This window comes from Diceros bicornis, chromosome 4 (genome assembly GCF_020826845.1).
Source record: "Diceros bicornis minor isolate mBicDic1 chromosome 4, mDicBic1.mat.cur, whole genome shotgun sequence".
Lineage (NCBI taxonomy): Eukaryota > Metazoa > Chordata > Mammalia > Perissodactyla > Rhinocerotidae > Diceros > Diceros bicornis.
In genome coordinates, this window is record NC_080743.1 from 26,251,998 (window position 1) to 26,272,240 (window position 20,243).

Below are 20,243 nucleotides of genomic sequence, written 5' to 3' on the forward strand. Positions count from 1 at the left end.
AGCAAAAGGTACTCAAAGTAAGAAATGGCCTCAGGTCTAAAGATCAGATCCAGAGCACTACTGCCAGTAAAATTTGATCTCAAGGTAAAAAGAAAAGCCAAAACACAGCTGTCAGACCCTGTATTAAGACTTCAAAAAGACTCAAGGCGGTGCCTCCTAGATCTTCTCAACTAGATAGAAAGGCTTCTAAGAATCTTAAAGATAGTGTCCCACAGCATCCTGGACCTGATTTAGAAGACCAGATCCTGGTCTTCCAGCCTGAACTTGATGCCATAGTGGGATGAAACTTTTGGGAGGCTTGGGAGAGGCTGAGTGTGCTTTGCATGTGGGAGGAATGTAAACTGTTTGTGGGCAGAGAGTAGACAGTGGAGGCTTAAACATGGCTGCACATTCTTTTCTACTTCTCCCGTTGAGAGGTAGCATTTGCATCCCCCACCTTGAATCTGGGCTGGCTGTATGACTCCTTTGACTGATAGAATGTGATGGATGTGACACTGTATAGCTTTGAGGGCTCTGCCATTAAAGGGCTGCAGTTTGCAGTTTTCACCTCTGTGCTCAGAAGGCACCATCTTAGAATCCAGCCACTATGCTCTGTGAGGACGCTCAAACAGCCACAAGAAGTCTCGCAGGAAGTTACCAGCCAGCAGTCAGCACCAACTACCAGCCTGATAAATGAGAACATTTTGGACCTTCCAGTCATCTTTGTGTTAGCCAACACCATGAAGTAAAAGAACCACCCACAGAATCGTGAGAAATAAACGTGTATTTTTTTTAAGCCATTAGGGGTTGGAGTATGCAGAATAGTTAGCCAAAATTCTTCCCATCTATATGCTGCTGAGTTGTAGCCTGCTCTGGGGAAGGCTCTATCACCTTAGATCACTCTGCTGAAACATCTGAACATCTTTTTTTTACCTCATGCATTTTTGTACATTCAGTTATTTCTTGTACAAATATTTATTGTGCACCATATGCTAGAAGTTGTGGAAGATATTTATAATAGCAAAGGATCAAACTCTCAATCCATTTGACTCCTGCTTCTCCATGGACTCGATCTGATGTTGCTCAGTGGTGTGAATTTTCATTTATAGTGACTATTTTATTCTTTGCTTTCTTTTCAAATGCATTAAAATTTACCCTTATTATTTCTGGCCCCCATGATTGAAATAGCCTTTCAACTGGCCCACTTGGTTCTAATCCCTCCTCCTCAGTCCATCCTGCAAATCTTTTGTTGTTGTTGTTGTTGTTGTTGTTGTTATGAGGAAGGTCAGCCCTGAGCTAACAGCCATGCCAATCCTCCTCTTTTTGCTGAGGAGGACCGGCCCTGAGCTAACATCTATTGCCAATCCTCCTCCTTTTTTTCCCATTTTCTCCCCAAAGCCCCAGTAGATAGTTGTATGTCGTAGTTGCACATCCTTCTAGTTGCTGTATGTGGGACGCGGCCTCAGCATGGCCGGAGAAGCGGTGCATTGGTGCGTGCCCAGGATCCGAACCCGGGCGGCCAGTAGCAGAGCGCGTGCACTCAACCGCTAAGCCACGGGGCCGGCCCCCCATCCTGCAAATCTTTATACGTAGCTCAGTGACTCACTGTCCTATTGCCTCACGTACCTGCATCTCTGAGGGGTCCATGTAGGAGATGGTAGCTGTTACTTTGTCATCTGTGGAGGTGGGTAGCCCTCTAGACATCCAGTGAAACTTCAAGAAGACTTAAACGGTAGGCACTTTCCCAGATATTTTTTTGCCAATGTATGTTGTGAGCTTTCTCCTCCTGGGGAGATTTGGAAGAACAAAAGTTCTGGCTTCACCTGGATCAACTGAATTGCTCTGTGGGAGTGGGGCCTGGATTTAGCTGGTAACGGACATAAACTGGCAAACCAAGTGTCTTGCTAGGGATCATTTAGGTACTTGAGAAATGCTAAATGCTGGTCATCAGATCTCTGAAGAGTGGTTCAAGGGATTATTTAGTATAAAGAAAAGGAGCAAATTAATCAGGGATACTGATGCATTGTTTCCCAGAGAGAGAACTCAAAGAGATGAATTTAAATTTTGTTATACGTTAGACCCAAGAAACATCTTGATGAGAAGTAGTACTAAACATTTTGGATATAAGGTGACTTTTGAGATCAATTTTCAGCTAAAGCAGTGTAGAGAAACCCCATTTTGAATTGTTTGGCTATATCCCTGCCTGGGGTCAGAGACAGGGATCTTTGAAGTTATGTCCAATTCTTAGCATATAATGACTCTAAATACCATCTGATCATCATTTGTTTATTTTTTCACTGGTTGTTTTGGAAATGCTTTCAAAGTAAAATAAGGACTAGTGAGAAGTAAAGACGCCTAACCGAGCATTGTTGTTCCAGTCTTAGAGACTTTGGTGTGAGATTGTCAAATGAATTCATGTGTTTTGAAAAGCTTTTATGATTTTTTAATGAGGTTGAAAAGCTAAAGGAATAGGATTAGGACCATAAAATCCTTTACTCTTAACATTGTTTCTTTGAACTGATTTAGTGCATTCGTATATTTTGAAATAGAGATCTGATTTGGATTGAGTCTTCATTGTTTGCAAAAATGTGGTCTGGAAAAAATTTCCTAGAGACACAAACAGTATTAAATTTTGTAATGACAAAGGGCAGCTATGCTCTAGCTCTCCAGTTAAACACTTCAATTAGAAAAATTAACATCATTTAATATATAGGAATGCTTGAGACTTTTCATACATCATTAAATCCAGATGCTTTGTATTTATATATTGTCTTAGACATGTTTAGTGGAAAATGTTTAGTAGAAAAATATTTAGCTGAGAATGTAGATTATATAATAGGTAACTGGAGACATTGCCGAAAACTGTACATTTGCATCCTTGTGTTTCAAAAGATTATAATAGAACCTAGTTATAATGCAGATGTTGGGGTAAGTTGATATCTTAGTCCATTCGGGCTGCTATAACAAACTACCACAGACTGAGTGACTTAACAAACATTTATTTCTCACAGTTCTAGAGGCTGGGAAGTCCAAGAACAAGGCTCATTCAGTGTCTGATGAGTGCTCGCTTCCTAGTTCGTAGACAGCCATCTTCTTGCTGTATCCTCACATGGTGGAAGGGGACAAGAGAGTTCTCTGGAATCCCTTCTATAAAAGCACTAATCCTGTAGGATCCCAAAAAGGAAACCCCAACTCCAGTCTCGGGAAGGCGCAGGCCCACAGACACAGAAGACCGAGCTTGATGCAAACGCAAGAGGTTTATTAAGCGGAGCTCCGGGTCGACACGTATCTCTCGCAGGAGACAGAGGAGTCGACCCCGGACCTTAAAGGGCAAATTCTTATATAGGGTTCGGAAGCACAAAGAGGGAAAAGCTGGCGCGGTTCCATGTGATTGGTTAATTTAAACATTTAAACAGTTACATTTTATGGCGCGAATTGCTATGGCGCGAAGCGATTATCAGGTTACACACACGCGTCCCTATCTGGACCCCCTCCACCCCGACCCTCCCAAACTTATCCCTCTGGAGCACTCTCTTGTTCTCAATTTTTCCCCGAACAGTTTAGGGCGAGTTTTCCAGGAATAGAGTCAGTCAGGATCGATAAACGTTCCCCCTTATACCAGGAATCCTTAGGGTGTGGAGGTGCCTGTCTCTAAGGTAGTAACTTTTTAATTTTTAATATAATTTTTACTTCCTTCAATCCCATTCACGAGGGCTCCACCTTCATCGCCTCATTACCTCCCAAAGGCCTCACCTCCTAACCCTATCACATTGGGGGTTAGGTTTCAATATATGTATTTTGAGGGGACACAAACATTCAGTCCATTGCAGTTGGGGAAGAGAGTTAAGTATTCAGCTTTTTCTTTAGCTTTTGAGAGAACTGAGACTGGTATAGTTAATTGGATTTGTCAGGAGAGAGGGAGAATCTCCCTCTGCCCTTTTCCTTAAGGTTCTTATGGCTGGCCAAATAATTAACAAGACAGGTTAGCAGGAGAAAATAATACCAAGTTTAATAACATGTATACATGGGAGAAAGCAGGGACACTGCGTTTCTCAACACAATAGCAGAAATTCTTGTCTTAAATACCATGTTCAGCCAATGACAAAGGAGGATGTTGGGGGTGGGGGGAGTCAGTTACAGGAGATTACCACTAAAGCACAGTAAACAAGAGTAAGGTTATTATGCAGATTTAAGGCCTCACCTTCCACATTGATAAGTTTCTAGGAATGAGGTCATCCCCCCTTTTCCCGATACAGAGAGGGAGATACCTTTACAAATGGAGATTTCCCTTATAAATGTAAATGTCTGTCTGACAACTCCTTGCAGGGCCATCCAGAGAATGTGGCCGGAGACAGAACTTCTGATAAGATGGGCTTGTTGGTGCCTTTTCTATTGTAACATCTATTTTACATTATATTACAGCCATCAGATAGAAGATCTGTTCCAGGAAGGAGTTACTATGTCAAATTCTTTAGGCAGTTAGTGGGGGAGGTCAAATGTCCTCAGAGAAAACAACCAAGGTAAAGAGATAGATTTCAGGGTGGCCAAATCTTGATCTCCCACAGTTTGAATGAGACAGTGTGGTCTGGTGGGGACAAGCCTTGAGATTTGAGTCTGAGGACCTAGGTTCTAGTTATAACTATTTCTTGCTGGTTTTGTCACCTTAGACAATGTAATTTCTTTGGGCCTGCCTTATTTTTCATGTTTATAAACTGTGAAGAATAATATTTATCCCAATGGCTATTTGTAAGTATGAAACAAATTAATATAATTGAAAGTGCTTTGAAAGTAGGAAAACAGATATTAGATTATTAATAATAATAGATTTTTATTTGCTCTTTTATTGACAAGGAACTCATCAAAGGAAATCTGAATTGGGTGATTAGAGGAAAAGTTTATAATTCTTAAGAAAGGAAACAGGAAAAGTTCTTTACAAATAATTTTCAATTAAAATAAATACGACGCGGGGCCGGCCCGGTGGCGCCAGCGGTTAAGTGCATGCGCTCCGCTACGGCGGCCCAGGGTTCGCTGGTTTGGATCCCGGGTGCACACCGACGCACCGCTTGGCAAGCCATGCTGTGGCGGCATCCCATATAAAGTGGAGGAAGATGGGCATGGATGTTAGCCCAGGGCCAGTCTTCCTCAGCCAAAAAAAAAGAGGAGGATTGGCGGATGTTAGCACAGGGCTGATCTTCCTCACAAAAAAATAAATAAATAAAAATAAATAAATAAATATGACAAACCTGTAGTCAGTTGTGGTTCTCTAACAGATTAGTTGTAGTAGTTTCTCATTGTGATTATTTTAGTTATTACTATAGTTGGAGGTTTGCGTCTCTCTTCTTTCATAGAAATACTGCATTTAAAGTAGAAAACGTATTTGCAATATTTAAAGGAAACTATTGTATACAAGAAGTATCACAATGGCTGAATAGCATTCTGGAATTATGCAATAAGTTCTTTTCTGGCACATTACAGATGCAATGTAGTGGAAGAATATGTAAAATGTTCTGCACGTCAAATGTCTTTATCCTGCTTGCTGAACATAAATGCAGTTGTGTATTATATGTTATAAACCTTTTAAAAATGAAATGTGAGTGAGAAACTCATTCTCCAGTGGTACTAAGTGTGAATTAGCATACAGCTGAGTTGTCATACACACTAACTATGCTTTCTGGCCTGCAAAATAACTTGATACTGCTTAGTAATTATAAAGGAGACTTTACACATGGATTGGTAAATCCAAAGTAGATTTCAGACATGCCCAACTTTTTGACCTTTGAAAATGACAAGGTCACAAGATTATTGCTAAAAATATCTTAAATACAATTTGGGGTCGGTACTCTGAGCTGGATTTCAGGTACTTAATAAACCAAAACAGGATTATGTCTTTAGGGCAAATATATAAACCTTCCCAGCAACTTTTCGGAGGTTACATAGGCACTAAAAATTTTTCACACCCTATTTAAAAATTTTTTTTATGTTTTAGAATGTTCTCACATTTCCAGTTGATTGATATGTGTGTAGTTTAAACTATTGCTAATGATTGTTTGAAGTAGATGCTAAGAATGGCTTTTATTAACCTACAAGGTAAAAAAAAAAAACCTAACATAAAGGGTACCTACATTCAATAATACTATAATTTCAGAGATTTTTCAGCCATATTTCTGAGCCATCTTAAAAAGTTATTAACTTGTAACTATTTCTAGTGAAATCGGTAGGCTAAATTTTAAGAGCACTGAGCCTTATTTGAATAGATGTGTGGTTTTAAATTAGGGTGTAGAAATTACATGGTTTGACAGGCCATCTGATAAATGCAAATTAGACCAACTGTATATGAGGACTAAATGAGAGAAATTAACATATGTAAATGTAAAAGCTAAGTGTTCATCTAAGTGTTGTAGATACGGGATTTTAAAATATGTTACATCTAAATTTCTGTAGAAATTTTTCTATAGTTTAAGGGAGTTCAGGGACTGAGTATGATCTGATACCTGGGTGGGGTCCTGTATATTAGCTTCGCCAGAATGTGCCCCAGTGTGAAAAGTGAACTGATCTTATAAAAATCTGTGTGTCGTATCATGTCTTATGATGGAGAGGGTCTCTGAAGACAGTGTCTCCAATTTTTGTTTGTTTACATGACTGCAGCTATTTCAAGATACCTATGCTTTCTCATAGAATGAAGACCAACACAGAGATGGTGTGTCTAAGAAATTTCAAAAGGTGTAGGCCTCCTGATTGAAACATAATCTACTTACTGGAATCATTTTTTTCATTATAGTAAGTATAAATATTTAAAGTACATTATTTTTGTCACAGTTGACTTGTGTTCTTTGTTGAATAAATATTCACTTTCTGTCAAACATACTTATCATTGTTAGAGCTGTTTGAGTTTACCTTCTCCCACAATTTCAGTTGCATATCTTAAGTGAATTTAATTCTCAAGACATTTGAGAGGACAAATGAAGCCATAAGCTTTGAACTAGGAGAGCCCTTAGAGATGATCTGGTTCACGCTCTTTGTTCATTACGAGGAATTCCTTTGCAACATCCCTAACAGATGGTCATCTTATTCATCTAGACCCTGGTAGGGAGACAGCCTGAACTGTTTTACAGAGTGGCCAGTTCTATGGATGTTCCACCACAAATTGAATCAAAATATGACTTTCTAAAATGTTCACCCACCTAGTTCTGCTTCTGGAACAAAGCCACTTATTCTTTCATCCAAGAAGTAGTCACACAAAAACGTAAAGTTAAAGTCTCAGGTTCCCCTGGTCATCTTTGATCTCAGCTGAATATCATCATCAATTACCTGTGTTCTTCCATAGGAAATGGTTTGTAGACAAGTAGCTCCTGATTATTTTGTTGCCCACTGAGTTTTTAACCTGTGGCTGAGCATTGGGTTCCAGATGTGATCTCACCAGGCAGGCGCAAAAGGACTGTTGCCTCTTTATCTGGGTTCATATATTAAGATGGCCACAGATTATAGTCATATTATAGCCATACTTAATATAATAGCTATCACACAATTAGCTGAAAGGATATATTCACGTCAACTAAGATCCCTAGGTATTTTTCATGTGTTCATCCAGCAATGTTTCCCACCATCCCTCCTTCCATCATGTTTATGGTATTTAGAGGTCTAAGTCCAAGAGTTTCTATTTGTCTCATCTAGTCCTCTTGTTTTTGGTTTTTGTCTTGTCTTGACACACAATTATGGTTAACTGCAGTGGGGTGAGGCAGAAGGGAAGAGTTGAGAGTTAGAAGTAGACCACTAAAGTAAAGGAGGGAAGCCCTGAGGCATTATATAATCAAACCTGCAGGTCCTAAGAGGAAGTTGAATCCATATTATATGATTGTGATGCCCAGAGAGGATGCAGGCAGAAAGTGGTGCTCCAGTCCAGCAGTTAAAACCAGGCATCATGGAATGCCCTAACAAGTGGGAGAGCATGAAGGTATAGGGTTCAGGGTCAGATGGTCAGGAACATGTTGGGGCTGACCAGCCAGAAAGAAGACACTTATTAACAGGTAGCAGGGCCTCTATAATGGGATTCTAGGGTGCAAGGCAGGATACCAGTCCCCAGGAGGAATAATGAGAGCAAAAACGTCTTTCTAGGGGTGCTACCTGTGCTAGGATATCAGACCCAGGAAAGATGATAAGATTTCAGGCTCAAGAAAGTGCAAGAGAAGCCCTTGGTGATAGGTTGGAGCTGGATCACCAGCAAAAAATGACCATGCTACTGTGATTCTTTTTCTTCTTTTTTCTTACCAGATATGTTATTAGATCCAAATATTTCTTTTTATCTGTCTTACTCTGTGCCTTCTTATAGGTGGTCTGGATTTTACTAATTAACAATTTTATAAACAGTTGACTTCTTTAAGGCTGAATAAATGAACCAGAAGACTTCTATCCCTTGCTCAGCCCCACCTCCCAGGTCTGGCCCCTGAGCTAAGTCATCCTTGGAAGGCTATGCTTGTAAGGCATTCGAGTTAATGCTTTCTTTGGGTACTTCCTTCAGTGGTTTTTCTTTTATTTTCCTCTTCCAGTTTCTATACTCCAATAAGGGAAAGTCATGATTACGCTAACAGAGCTAAAATGTTTAGCAGACGCCCAGTCATCTTATCACATCCTCAAGCCGTGGTGGGACGTCTTCTGGTATTATATCACCCTGATCATGCTGCTGGTGGCCGTGCTGGCTGGAGCACTCCAGCTGACGCAGAGCAGGGTTCTGTGCTGTCTTCCATGTAAGGTGGAATTCGACAATCACTGCGCCGTGCCTTGGGACATCCTGAAAGCCAGCGTGAACATGTCCTCTGATCCTGGGACACCGCTTCCTCTGCCGGTCAGAATCCAGAATGACCTCCACCGCCAGCAGTACTCCTACATTGATGCTGTCTGTTACGAGAAACAGCTCCATTGGTTTGCGAAGTTTTTCCCCTACCTGGTGCTCTTGCACACGCTCATCTTTGCAGCCTGCAGCAACTTTTGGCTTCACTACCCCAGTACCAGTTCCAGGCTGGAGCATTTTGTGGCCATCCTACACAAGTGCTTCGATTCTCCATGGACCACCCGCGCCCTGTCAGAAACGGTGGCCGAGCAGTCCGTGAGGCCCCTGACACTCTCCAAGTCCAAGGTTTTACTTTCCTCCTCAGGGTGTTCAGCCGATGTTGATTCCAGGAAGCAGTCCTTACCCTACCCACAGCCTGGCTTGGAGTCAGCTGGCATAGAAAGCCCAACTTCCAGTGTCCTGGACAAGAAGGAGGGCGAACAGGCCAAAGCCATCTTTGAAAAAGTGAAAAGGTTCCGCATGCACGTGGAGCAGAAGGACATCATTTATAGAGTGTATCTGAAACAGATTATAGTCAAAGTCATTTTGTTTGTCCTCATCATAACTTATGTTCCGTATTTTTTAACCTACATCACTCTTGAAATTGACTGTTCAGTTGATGTGCAGGCTTTTACAGGATATAAACGCTACCAGTGTGTCTACTCCTTGGCAGAAATCTTTAAGGTCCTGGCTTCGTTTTATGTCATTTTGGTTATACTTTATGGTCTCACCTCCTCCTACAGCTTGTGGTGGATGCTCAGGAGTTCCCTGAAGCAATATTCCTTTGAGGCGTTGAGAGAAAAAAGCAACTACAGTGATATTCCTGACGTCAAGAATGACTTCGCCTTCATCCTCCATCTGGCTGATCAGTATGATCCTCTTTATTCCAAACGCTTCTCCATATTCCTGTCAGAGGTCAGTGAGAACAAACTGAAACAGATCAACCTCAATAACGAATGGACGGTTGAGAAACTGAAAAGTAAGCTTGTGAAAAATTCCCAGGACAAGATAGAACTGCATCTTTTTATGCTAAACGGTCTTCCAGACAACGTCTTTGAGCTAACTGAAATCGAAGTGCTAAGCCTGGAGCTTATCCCTGAGGTCAAGCTGCCCCCAACAGTCTCCCAGCTGGTCAACCTCAAGGAGCTTCATGTGTACCATTCATCTCTGGTGGTAGACCATCCTGCACTAGCCTTTCTAGAGGAGAATTTAAAAATCCTCTGCCTAAAATTTACTGAAATGGGGAAAATTCCACGCTGGGTATTTCACCTGAAGAATCTCAAGGAACTTTATCTGTCGGGCTGTGTTCTACCTGAGCAGTTGAGTACCCTGCAGTTGGAGGGCTTTCAAAACTTAAAAAACCTGAGGACCCTTTACTTGAAGAGCAGCCTCTCCCGGATCCCACAAGTCATTACAGACCTCCTGCCTTCCCTGCAGAAGTTGTCCCTCGATAATGAGGGAAGCAAACTGGTTGTGTTGAACAATTTGAAAAAGATGGTCAATCTAAAAAGCCTAGAGCTGATCAGCTGCGACCTGGAACGCATTCCACACTCCATTTTCAGCCTGAACAATTTGCATGAGTTAGACCTAAAAGAAAATAATCTTAAAACTGTGGAAGAGATCATTAGCTTTCAGCATCTTCAGAATCTTTCCTGCTTAAAGTTGTGGCACAATAACATTGCTTATATTCCTGCCCAAATTGGGGCATTATCTAATCTAGAGCAGCTCTCTTTGGACCATAATAATATTGAGAATCTGCCCCTGCAGCTTTTCCTATGCACCAAACTACATTATTTGGATCTAAGCTATAACCACCTGACCTTCATTCCAGAAGAAATCCAGTATCTGAGTAATTTGCAGTACTTTGCTGTGACCAACAACAATGTAAGTAAATCCATTCTTCCCTTCCCTTTCAGCCAGTCTTTGAACATCTGCTGTTGCAGTGTGTAATGTAGGTAAAGAAAATGTACTTAAATCATAGTAAGCATCCTCTGAGCCTAGCCTGACCACCGCTTACTAGACATGTGACCATGAACAAATTACCAAAACACTGAGCATCTAACTTACAAGTTGTCATGGAGATTTTATGAAAAAATATATAAGCATTTAGCACAGTTCCTGGCACGCAGTAGTTGCTCAACAAATGTTTTCTTTGTCTCTTTCCCCATTTTCTACAGAAACATCACAGTTGAAGTGTTTTAAACTAGTTAATTAGTTGTGACAGAGCTTACTTTTCATTTTGGGGGAGGGCTTAAGTACTTAGAACGTTTTTTAAAACTTTTAAGCTTTCCAAATCTGTCATAGGAGAAGAACTTTTTGTTAAAAATAGTGGGATCATGAATTATTTATAAATCTTTTTTGTGATGCGGTAAGAAGGACGTGAAATCTGCATGCATGTCTAGAAGGACAATTCAAAATGAAAGGCCTGGTTCTATAATGCAACACTAGGTCTTCTTAGAAGCTTTTTCCAGCATCCATGCTTTAAAAATGAACCATAATTTGCAACAGTAAAGCCAAGTTAAGGAAAACTTAACTTCACTGAAACAAGAAAAAACAAAATAAATGAGTAGTTTCCTAGGTTAAAATGTGAGGGAGAAGGAAAAAGGAAAAATTTATGCTAACTGAAAGGGCAAGAGAGTGAGGATAATGTCCATATGGGAAAAAGAAAAGAAACCTGTCAGAAATCAGGTCTGCTAAAAGATGAAAGTGATCTTCCTTTAATTGAACGTGGGGACTATTTTCTTCTACCCCACCCAAAAATGTATTATCCTCTAGACTTTTTGTAATTTATATTTCATGCTGCATATAGCTATGAGCATGGTGTTGGCTAATAAACATATTAATCTGCAGATATTGTTTTCAAAAACCGTGGATTGTTGGAGAAATACCAGAAAGTTGGGGAATGAGAGCAAAATTCATGCTGATTTGTAGAACTCTGAAGACTATACTCATATATAAAAGGATAGATGTCATTCTAAGATAGATGAGAAGTCTTCAGGTCTTAAAAGATTATGAAGTTTCAAAACTCCTTTAGGATTGATCTAGATTAGCAGTATACAACAGAATTACCTGAAGGACTTGTTAAAACCCAGATTTCTGGACCCCATTCCTAAGGTTTCTGATTGATTGAGTCTGGTGTAGGATCTGATGGTTTGCAGTTCTACAACGTCCCACGTGAAGCTGATGCTGCTGGTCTGGTGACATGCTTTGAAAACTACAGGTCTAGAGATTTATCATTAGTGTCGTTTAGTTATGCAGTTGATTAATACTAATATTTTGGTGACATTTTTCCATTGTTAAATCTATAATAAAAAGTATAAATAATTATTTTGAAAGGCATTGGTTCCACCAAGTTGTTATACAGTTAAATCACTACATGAATTTTTGAATGTCAGAGCTTATTAAATTGTTAGCTGGCCATGAATTATTTTAATTTATAAACAGGTTAATTTTTTTTCTACTTTAATATAATGAAACCTTAAGACCATTGGTACTTTTGACACCAAGTTTATTGACTCCTTGACTGTGTCTGAAAGAGAGACTAGGTGTGAGTATCAGATACATCCTACCTTGAATAAGGGAGGATTCTTGTAGCACGTGAAAAGTCTTATGCTGAAGGTAGTTTATGGCCACAGTAGAATGATATCTTTGTCTGAGTTGTCTCAGAAATCTGATAATAAGAAGTAGGTAAGCATCCTCAGAGCCATAATGATGACCATGATACCTTTGAATGGGTAAGGAATCCTCAGAACTATAAAGAGACTTATTTAATAAGGATATGGAGAAACTGGAACTTAACTCAGAAGACAGTGACCAGAGAAATGAAAAGTTCCTCTCTATACAACAGTTTAGCCTAATGATGGGAAGTATTGGGAAGGGAAGGGAGAGAGAATAGTCCACGATATTGGTCTTCAAATATTTGGAAGACTTAAATAAAACAGAAAGCTTAGTGGGAGTAGCCATAAGTGTTAGAACTAGGATAAGCAGAAGATTTCTCATCTTTTCCAAAGCTCTATCCAAAGATTGAATGAACATTTGAGAAGGGAGAAGTGATTTTCTTATTAATAAAACTGTTCAGATATAGATTGTCAACCACTTGGTAGGAATGTTGTTAAAGGGAATCAGGAATTCATATTTCATGTAGGTATTTAAATAATTTCAAAGTTCCTTCTAACCTTGAGATGCTCATGATTCTATGAGGTACACCAAAATATATTTAAAAATTAGAAAGTAAAACATAAAGTTGGATGCATACATATTTAGATAGGCATATGTGCAGAAATGTGAATTGATTTGTCCATTTGGAATAGAGATTTGTAAAGATTTCGAAAGAGTACGTTTTAAAGACTCTTCTAAAAGCTAGGGCAGTGTATCAGAGTTCATAGATGGAGGCAACAAATACTGACTCTGGGGTTAAGCAGAAAAGACATTGATTGAAAGGACATGTGCGTCTGTAGTATCACTGAAAAGGGTGCATGCAGAATCAAGCCTGGGAAACAATCAAGCACAAAGTTACATAACAAAGAGGGCCAGAGCGAAAATCATTGCACAAAAGCAAAGTGGTGAGGATGCCCTGCAGCTGACCAAACAGCTCTGGGCACCCATGCTGCCTCTGAAAACTTGATGCTGCTGCTGCTGCAGCCCTTGCCCTCCCACAAAATAGGCTCTTCCTAGTTTCTGCTTCTTTGTGACCCTAGCCCCAATTCAAAGTCCAAGTCTGAGCACCTGATTGGCAGAGCTCATGAATGCCCACACCGGAGCCGTAAGGGAGCTGGGAACACAAGACTCTGGTGTTGTCAATTCCCCTAGTGGGAAGTGGGCTCTGCTTCCCACCAAGAGTCCCGCCAAGATAGGGTAGGGAATTCTCTAGACATCGAAGATATTGGACAGTCCCCTAAATGACGGACCTTCACTGAGAGCGCACTCCAGAGTTTCTTCCCCAGAATAGTACTAGGTGTTATTATAAAAAACATTAAACATTTCTTTTTATCATATTTTTGCAGCAGGATTCCTCAGAGCCCTTAATATATGAATGTACCTCGTGCTTTTCCAAGAGGGAGATATGGTATGCAACGTTTGCCAGATGTATTTGAACAAGACACTCTTTTTCATAGTAATTCTTGAAAGGAGTGTTCCTGAGAACACTGGATTAGGGAAATAGAAGAGGAGAGAGGTCATGCGCAGAGGATTGCAGCAGGCCTGCCCAGATGTAATGAGATGAGAGCGTTTAGCAAGGTGGGTCAGAATGGACACTGCCTTGAAGTCTGCCAGTCAAGTTCATGTTTGATTCATTGACTAGTAGCTGGGATGAGACAGACTTGAGCTTGAAGGTACTAGTTAGCCTGAACTGGTACCTTCATAGGAGACTCTGATTATAGCACATAGAGGGGTTGGGAGGGGACAATCAAGAAACAAAACCCCATGGAAAGGTTTAATCAGTTATGATTTAGAAGTAGGAATATAGATTAAAAACAAGAGACAAAGACTCCTATATTTGAAAGGGACACTATGAGCCATCTAGTCCAGAGATTGGCAAACTACAACCTGGGAGCCAAATTCACCCACAGTCTTAGCTAAGAATGGTTTTTAAATTTTTAAATGGTTGATGGAAAAAAAAAATCAAAAGAATAATAATATTTTGTCACACATGAAAATTATATGAAATTCAAATCTCAGCGTTCATGAATAAATTCCATTGTTCTCATTAGTGAGCCTATACTACAAAAAATTGTACTCAATTGTTATTGTATTTTGAATTTCATCACTTAAAAATGTGTGAAATTTTTTCTCTCTTGTTATATAAGTACCTACATAATATTTTCAGTTTTGCCTCTTGGCCCACAAAGCCTAGAATATTTACTATTCTGCTCCTTTAGAGAAAAACTTTGCCAACCTCTGCTCTAGTCCACTGCACTCATTTTACTGATACTAAAACTGAGGCTCAGAGTGATTTACATGAGATCTGAAGCTTCCTATTGATGGATCTGGGATGGAACCCAAGTGTTCCAACTCCTGTGCTAGTGTTCTTTCTGCTGCATCTCAGATGCATCAATCCAAATGATGTTACATGGGATGCAGTGGTGTCTGTGGATGGGTGTGGAAGATGGGAGAGGAAGAGGCAGCAGCCATCTCTATCCCAGTGCCAAAGTGTATTTAGATTCTGATGGTATTGAATGTGGTGGAGAAGCCCAAGGAAAGGGGGAGATTTTAATAGCTTCACTCAAATCTTAAAAGCCACTCCAAGGTCCTCAGACTTCTACATTTCTGCATTTAATGCTACATGTCTGCATTTAATGCAGTTCTTTTATGAACGCAAAGATTTCTAGCCAGAAGGTGAATAACGTAGACGTTCCTTCTGAAGATCATTTATGTGGCAGTGCTTGTTGTTTTTGACATCACTACTTAGAAATAGAAATATTCACCTTTGTTTCTTGAAGTGATTGGATTTTATGGATTTGGTTAGCATATCCTGAGATAGCATGTATCAGTGGCCAGAAATGAAGGCAATCTGGCGTTGAGAAGGAATCTGAAGTAAGATCCCAGCCTCTGGGAAACAGTGGAGCATTTAATTATTAGTGTCAGCCTTAGATATAGGAAAAGAACCATCCTTCCTTGGATGTTCTGGGGTCCGGTACATTTTGTTGAAGATATTTGGGTCCCAGGGAATTTTAGGATAGAGTAATAATGTAGCCATTAGTTTTTCTATTTTTTCTCAGGTTTTGTAGTTTATTATATTTATATATTATGGTTTACTCTATAAAACCTTTCTGTTTATGAAGCTTATCCTCTCCTTGATAGTCTATAAACATTTCTTTTGATTTTTGAGAAGAAATCAGTGGTCCACAGGGTAATTTTTTTCCTTTCTGGCTCACGCATTATAAAGTCTGAGAAAGAGCATGCTAAATGAATTTAGTATAAATAAATTCTATCTGAACACGTTTGTAAAATTTATTGGTCCAGGCAAAATGTGTTTGGTGTTCTTGTAAGCTTCAGGGCAAACTAGTTTTAAAGGTGTAAGTAGATTTTTCAGGATAAAATTGCTGAGTTGAAGGAAAGTCTTGAGTCGCTAACATAGCTCCCCAGCTGCCTTTAGCAAAATTGAATTCAAGTAGGTAGTTAGGGTCCTGTGCCTTAGCTGGGTGCTGATGCTGAGAGAAGGCCCCTGAGATGGACTCTTGGCACTCAGGAAGTGGTACCACTAACCCAGCCCTTGACTCACTTTCATGACAGCAAGACAGTTGAGGGGCCATATAGCCTCTGGCCCCAGGGCCTGGCCCCAGAGGGTCACTCCCATTGCCTTGTGGAATCCGTCTCCTGCACTAAGGGCTGAGTGGTTGCTAAAATCACAAATTCAGAGATTTGAAAGAAGATTGGTGAGAACGTGATAATGCTGATAGCCAGACAGAAGGAGAGTGAGGGCAATGGCTTCAGGGTGTTCACCCAATAGAAAATCCATCCTATTAAGCAAGGTACTTGCTGGGGATCTGGAAGCTGAGTGAAGAAGGGAGAGGAGGGATTCTCTAATGCAGCTCTGGTCAGGACACTCTTCTTCACGCACCCATTCCAGACTAATTCTTTGTGTAATTGTTTCGTATTTCTCTCTCCCGTTAGACCAGTGCTTCTCAAATGGAGGCAGTTTTGCCCCCTAGGAGACATTTATCTGGAGACATTGTTAGTTGTCGCAGCTGGGGAGGGGTGTGGCACTGGCATCTAGTAAGAGGCCAGGGATGCTGCTACATCCTAGAATGCACAGGACACCCCAGCAAAAGGAATTATCCCACCCAGAATGTCAACAGTGCCAAGGTTGAGAAACCCTGTGTTAGACTATAGTTCTTAAAGACCCGTCTGTCTTGCTCAGCACTTTATCCCCAACACCTAGCTGGAAGCCTGGCAACAAAAAGGGCCACTCGGCATGCCTTTACTGACTACAGACGAGCCGAGCCTTCTGTCTTTTCAGCCAGTTTGCCTAAGTTGTTGCTTAGGCACCAATAGGCACCCTCAACCCAGAGTGCATTGCACAGGACTGATTGTTTCCTCTACTTGTCCATCACTGACCCTACTCCTTAGCTGCAGATGTCTCTGACTAGAATGAGTCGCTTTAGAAAGGGGTTACATTTCTTCTTTTTCTCATCTCTCTGCCATATCACTATATTGAAATCTACATATGTGTGGTTTTGCATCTGCATTCTTGAGAAGGGAATGAAATAAAAGGGTAGATATTTTTCCTTTGCTTATACCTAGTATTTTGGTGGACAATGATGATCTATATTGAATGCCCATCTGACTAACAGTGATCATTAGATTTATTTTCAAGGATATTCAGGACTGAGTATATGTGTGGGTAATGGAGGAGAGCGGAGCTTCCAACATAATGAGCATTTTTTAATGCAATTTGGCCATTTTTTTGGTTTGTATAGAGAATATTTATCCTTTTGAGGAGATAGTTCTGGATGGCCCTGGAAGTTTCAGTAGAGAGCTGTCTCGGTGGGGCTGCCCATCAGAGGGAGCAGGCTGAGCTCCAGGGTGTCCCTTTCATCTCTGTTTCTAACAAGGGCACTTCCTGAACCAAGGAACCTACATTGTTTTATAGTTACATAGATGCCCTGTCCTGGCCTGTATAAATATGTGGAGTATTATAGGGTAGGGTGTGTGCAGTCGAGCTCTGCCTGGCTCAAGCTCACCTCTCAGTGGCATGATAAGAGTTGAGGGCATTGCGCATGTTCAACTCTTCTCTGGATGTCTTTCACCAATAAACCCTATTTCATATATGCACTGTGGCTCCCTGAGAAATTCACATGCAACCTACCCACCAGACAGTTCAGTTGCGCAGCTCTAGAAGTTGACCTAATTGTAGGCTATTTATCATATTTAAAATTATTTCTCTGTTATATGATTTAATCAAAGCTGTCACAGAGCAAGAAGTGTGAATATTTATGAGTGAGTATGTAGAGGAGAATGAAATGTACATGTATATATTATCATATCTTCTTGTCTCTGCTCTCTCAACTTTTTTTTTCAACAGAATGAAGTTTTCAGTGTACACTGTGAAACCCTAAGAAATAGCCTTGCGTCTGTTCTCAGGATGTTTTTTGAGGATGTTGCTCATTACATTACACAGTAAACTCTTTATGAGGACTCTTGAGAGCAATTTATTTCTGATCTAGCATTCAAGAATAATTATGATTCTCCTGACTTACTGGTTTGTTTTTTATCTTTAGGTCAGTGAGTATGTAACTGATTAGGTTTTCTTTGAGAATTGCTCCTTAGAATGTTTAGAGCCAAATTTTTTCCCCACCCATATATAACAAGGGTTGGAAGTTCACGGTAGCCTCAATCCTGACTCCACGTCAGGATGTCCTTATTTTTCCTTTATCTTTTCCGTCTACTTGAAATTTATCATCATTGTTATATGTATCCCTGTAAATGTCCAGAAATGATTTTGGAAAAAGGTAGGGGTATAAAGAAGTAAATGTATTATCATAGGTCATCAAAAACCAGTTTGACTGGCGTCTTTTTTTCCCTTTCCAGATTGAGATGCTACCAGATGGGCTGTTTCAGTGCAAAAAGCTGCAGTGTTTACTTTTGGGGAAAAATAGCCTGATGAGTTTGTCCCCTCACGTGGGTGAGCTGTCGAACCTTACTCATCTGGAGCTCATTGGTAATTACCTGGAAACACTTCCTCCTGAGCTGGAAGGATGTCAGTCCTTAAAACGGAGCTGTCTCATTGTTGAGGAAAATTTGCTCAGTACTCTCCCTGTGCCTGTTACAGAACGTTTGCAGACGTGCTTAGATAAGTGTTGACCTGAAGAGAAAATAATTTTAAAAGTATGCCCCAGGGCTTTAAATAAGAACTAAAATTTCCTAAGTTATAAAGATGAAGAATGGGTAATAATTTTGACTAACTATAACCAAATGTCTTATTAAATAAAGCAACTCAGTGTTTAGCCCTGAGTTAAACAGGTAAAAAAGTGTTGACACTGAACTAAAGTTTTGTGAATAATTGGTCTTTAACTTATTGAGTTGTAAGAAGTACACTTTGAGGGTGGAATGGGGGACATGAAATTATTGATTCTCTACCTTGTAGTTTTTCCCTTGGAGATTAGATGTCCTTTCTTCTCTCTCCCCCAGTCCCCGTTACTTATTTGCACACTTGTTTTAACTAACTTCCTGTTTTGATATTTAGCGCCCAGACCATCAACTCATCCATGTAAATTTCCTTGATGTATATTCAGCACTGTCTTTCATTTTATGTTCTTAAATATTTTTAGGCAGGGTGCATTGTGCTTGGCAGAATTCCTTCTTGGCTTAATTTTTACTTCCTGTCCCAGCTTGCTTGAGTCTTCCTTCATCTGGTTTTCTCTTAACAACAGTGATGAACCCTGAGAAAGTGCCTGCCTTTGGCCTTTGCGTAGAACAGGAGCAGGGTACTTAGGACATGTCACCCTCAGGGCATCCTGAAAATTAATGTATTCTCTACAATTTCTTCTTCCGTGTCTTTTTTATTTGCTAATAATTTTTATATTAAATGTAAAACATTTAAATATTTTCTATTGTATAATCTTGGATTCAAAATCTGTGAGAATAATTTTATAAAGTACAGAGAACACATGCATTTCTTTAAGAAATTACTTAATATACTCGGTTTGGGCTGCTTATGATTTTCACGTTTGTGTGCATTCTGCTCCAAAATGTTTTTGTACTCTGCAACTAATTACTTTTGGATAACAAAAGGATTGTGTTTCATGCCCTAAAATATTTGGGGGGTTTCCTTATAAGAGGATGGCTGCATTGTCTACCTCTCTCTTCCCTGATTGCTGTGCTATTGTACGGGTACAATTCTTAATTACTACAAAAACTGATGGAAGAGAGAGGGATAGATTTGGATCTTTAAAATTGATTGTAAAACACTTCGTAGAAATTAAGAGTTAAAGCAAAATACTTTTCTTCTCCATCTGCATGATCTCTAGATATGATTATAATGTAAAACAGCCTCTTTTCATTGTTTAGGACAAGTTCTCAAAGCTCACAAAGAAATAGATCCATTTAACTGAAATTCATCTCATGCCTTTGTCTAACTTTTCTGGAATATGTTTTGCTCTTTTTTATAAAGAGCTTTGTGTTTGGCCTTTTATTATCATGCATATTGTGAAATGAATAAAATCAACTGACTCATTTTTGGGAAATGTGCATTTTTAATGTGTTTTTCTCTAATGGGTCTAGGCATTATGATGCCATCTCATTTGGGATGTAACTATGAAGTAATCTATCAACTGCTCCTAGACAAAACTGGAAAACTCTGGGTAAAGAGTACTGTAAACATAGAATTGTGAGTTGTGGTATGTTTTTCTTGCTTGGCCTGTTCCGGAAAGATGAAATGAAGTCTTTCAATTATAGCAAAATGTAGCTTTCTGCCTGCCACATACCCCTGGACTGAAGCTCA

General features: G+C 39.9%; 1 protein-coding gene across 3 annotated transcripts in view; it reads left to right on the forward strand.

Annotated features, from left to right (window-relative positions):
• The window catches only part of LRRC8B (leucine rich repeat containing 8 VRAC subunit B), a 65,207-nt gene extending 45,231 nt beyond the window's left edge, over nucleotides 1–19,976 (forward strand). For all 3 annotated transcript variants that reach the window (XM_058538474.1, XM_058538472.1, XM_058538473.1), the window contains 3 exons: nucleotides 6,655–6,756; nucleotides 8,523–10,687; nucleotides 18,332–19,976. In XM_058538474.1, the coding sequence (XP_058394457.1) occupies nucleotides 8,549–10,687; nucleotides 18,332–18,604 (2,412 nt within the window). In that variant the 5' untranslated portion in view covers nucleotides 6,655–6,756; nucleotides 8,523–8,548 and the 3' untranslated portion in view covers nucleotides 18,605–19,976. The remainder of the gene's footprint in view (nucleotides 1–6,654; nucleotides 6,757–8,522; nucleotides 10,688–18,331) is intronic.
• The last annotated feature ends 267 nt before the right edge of the window (nucleotides 19,977–20,243 follow it).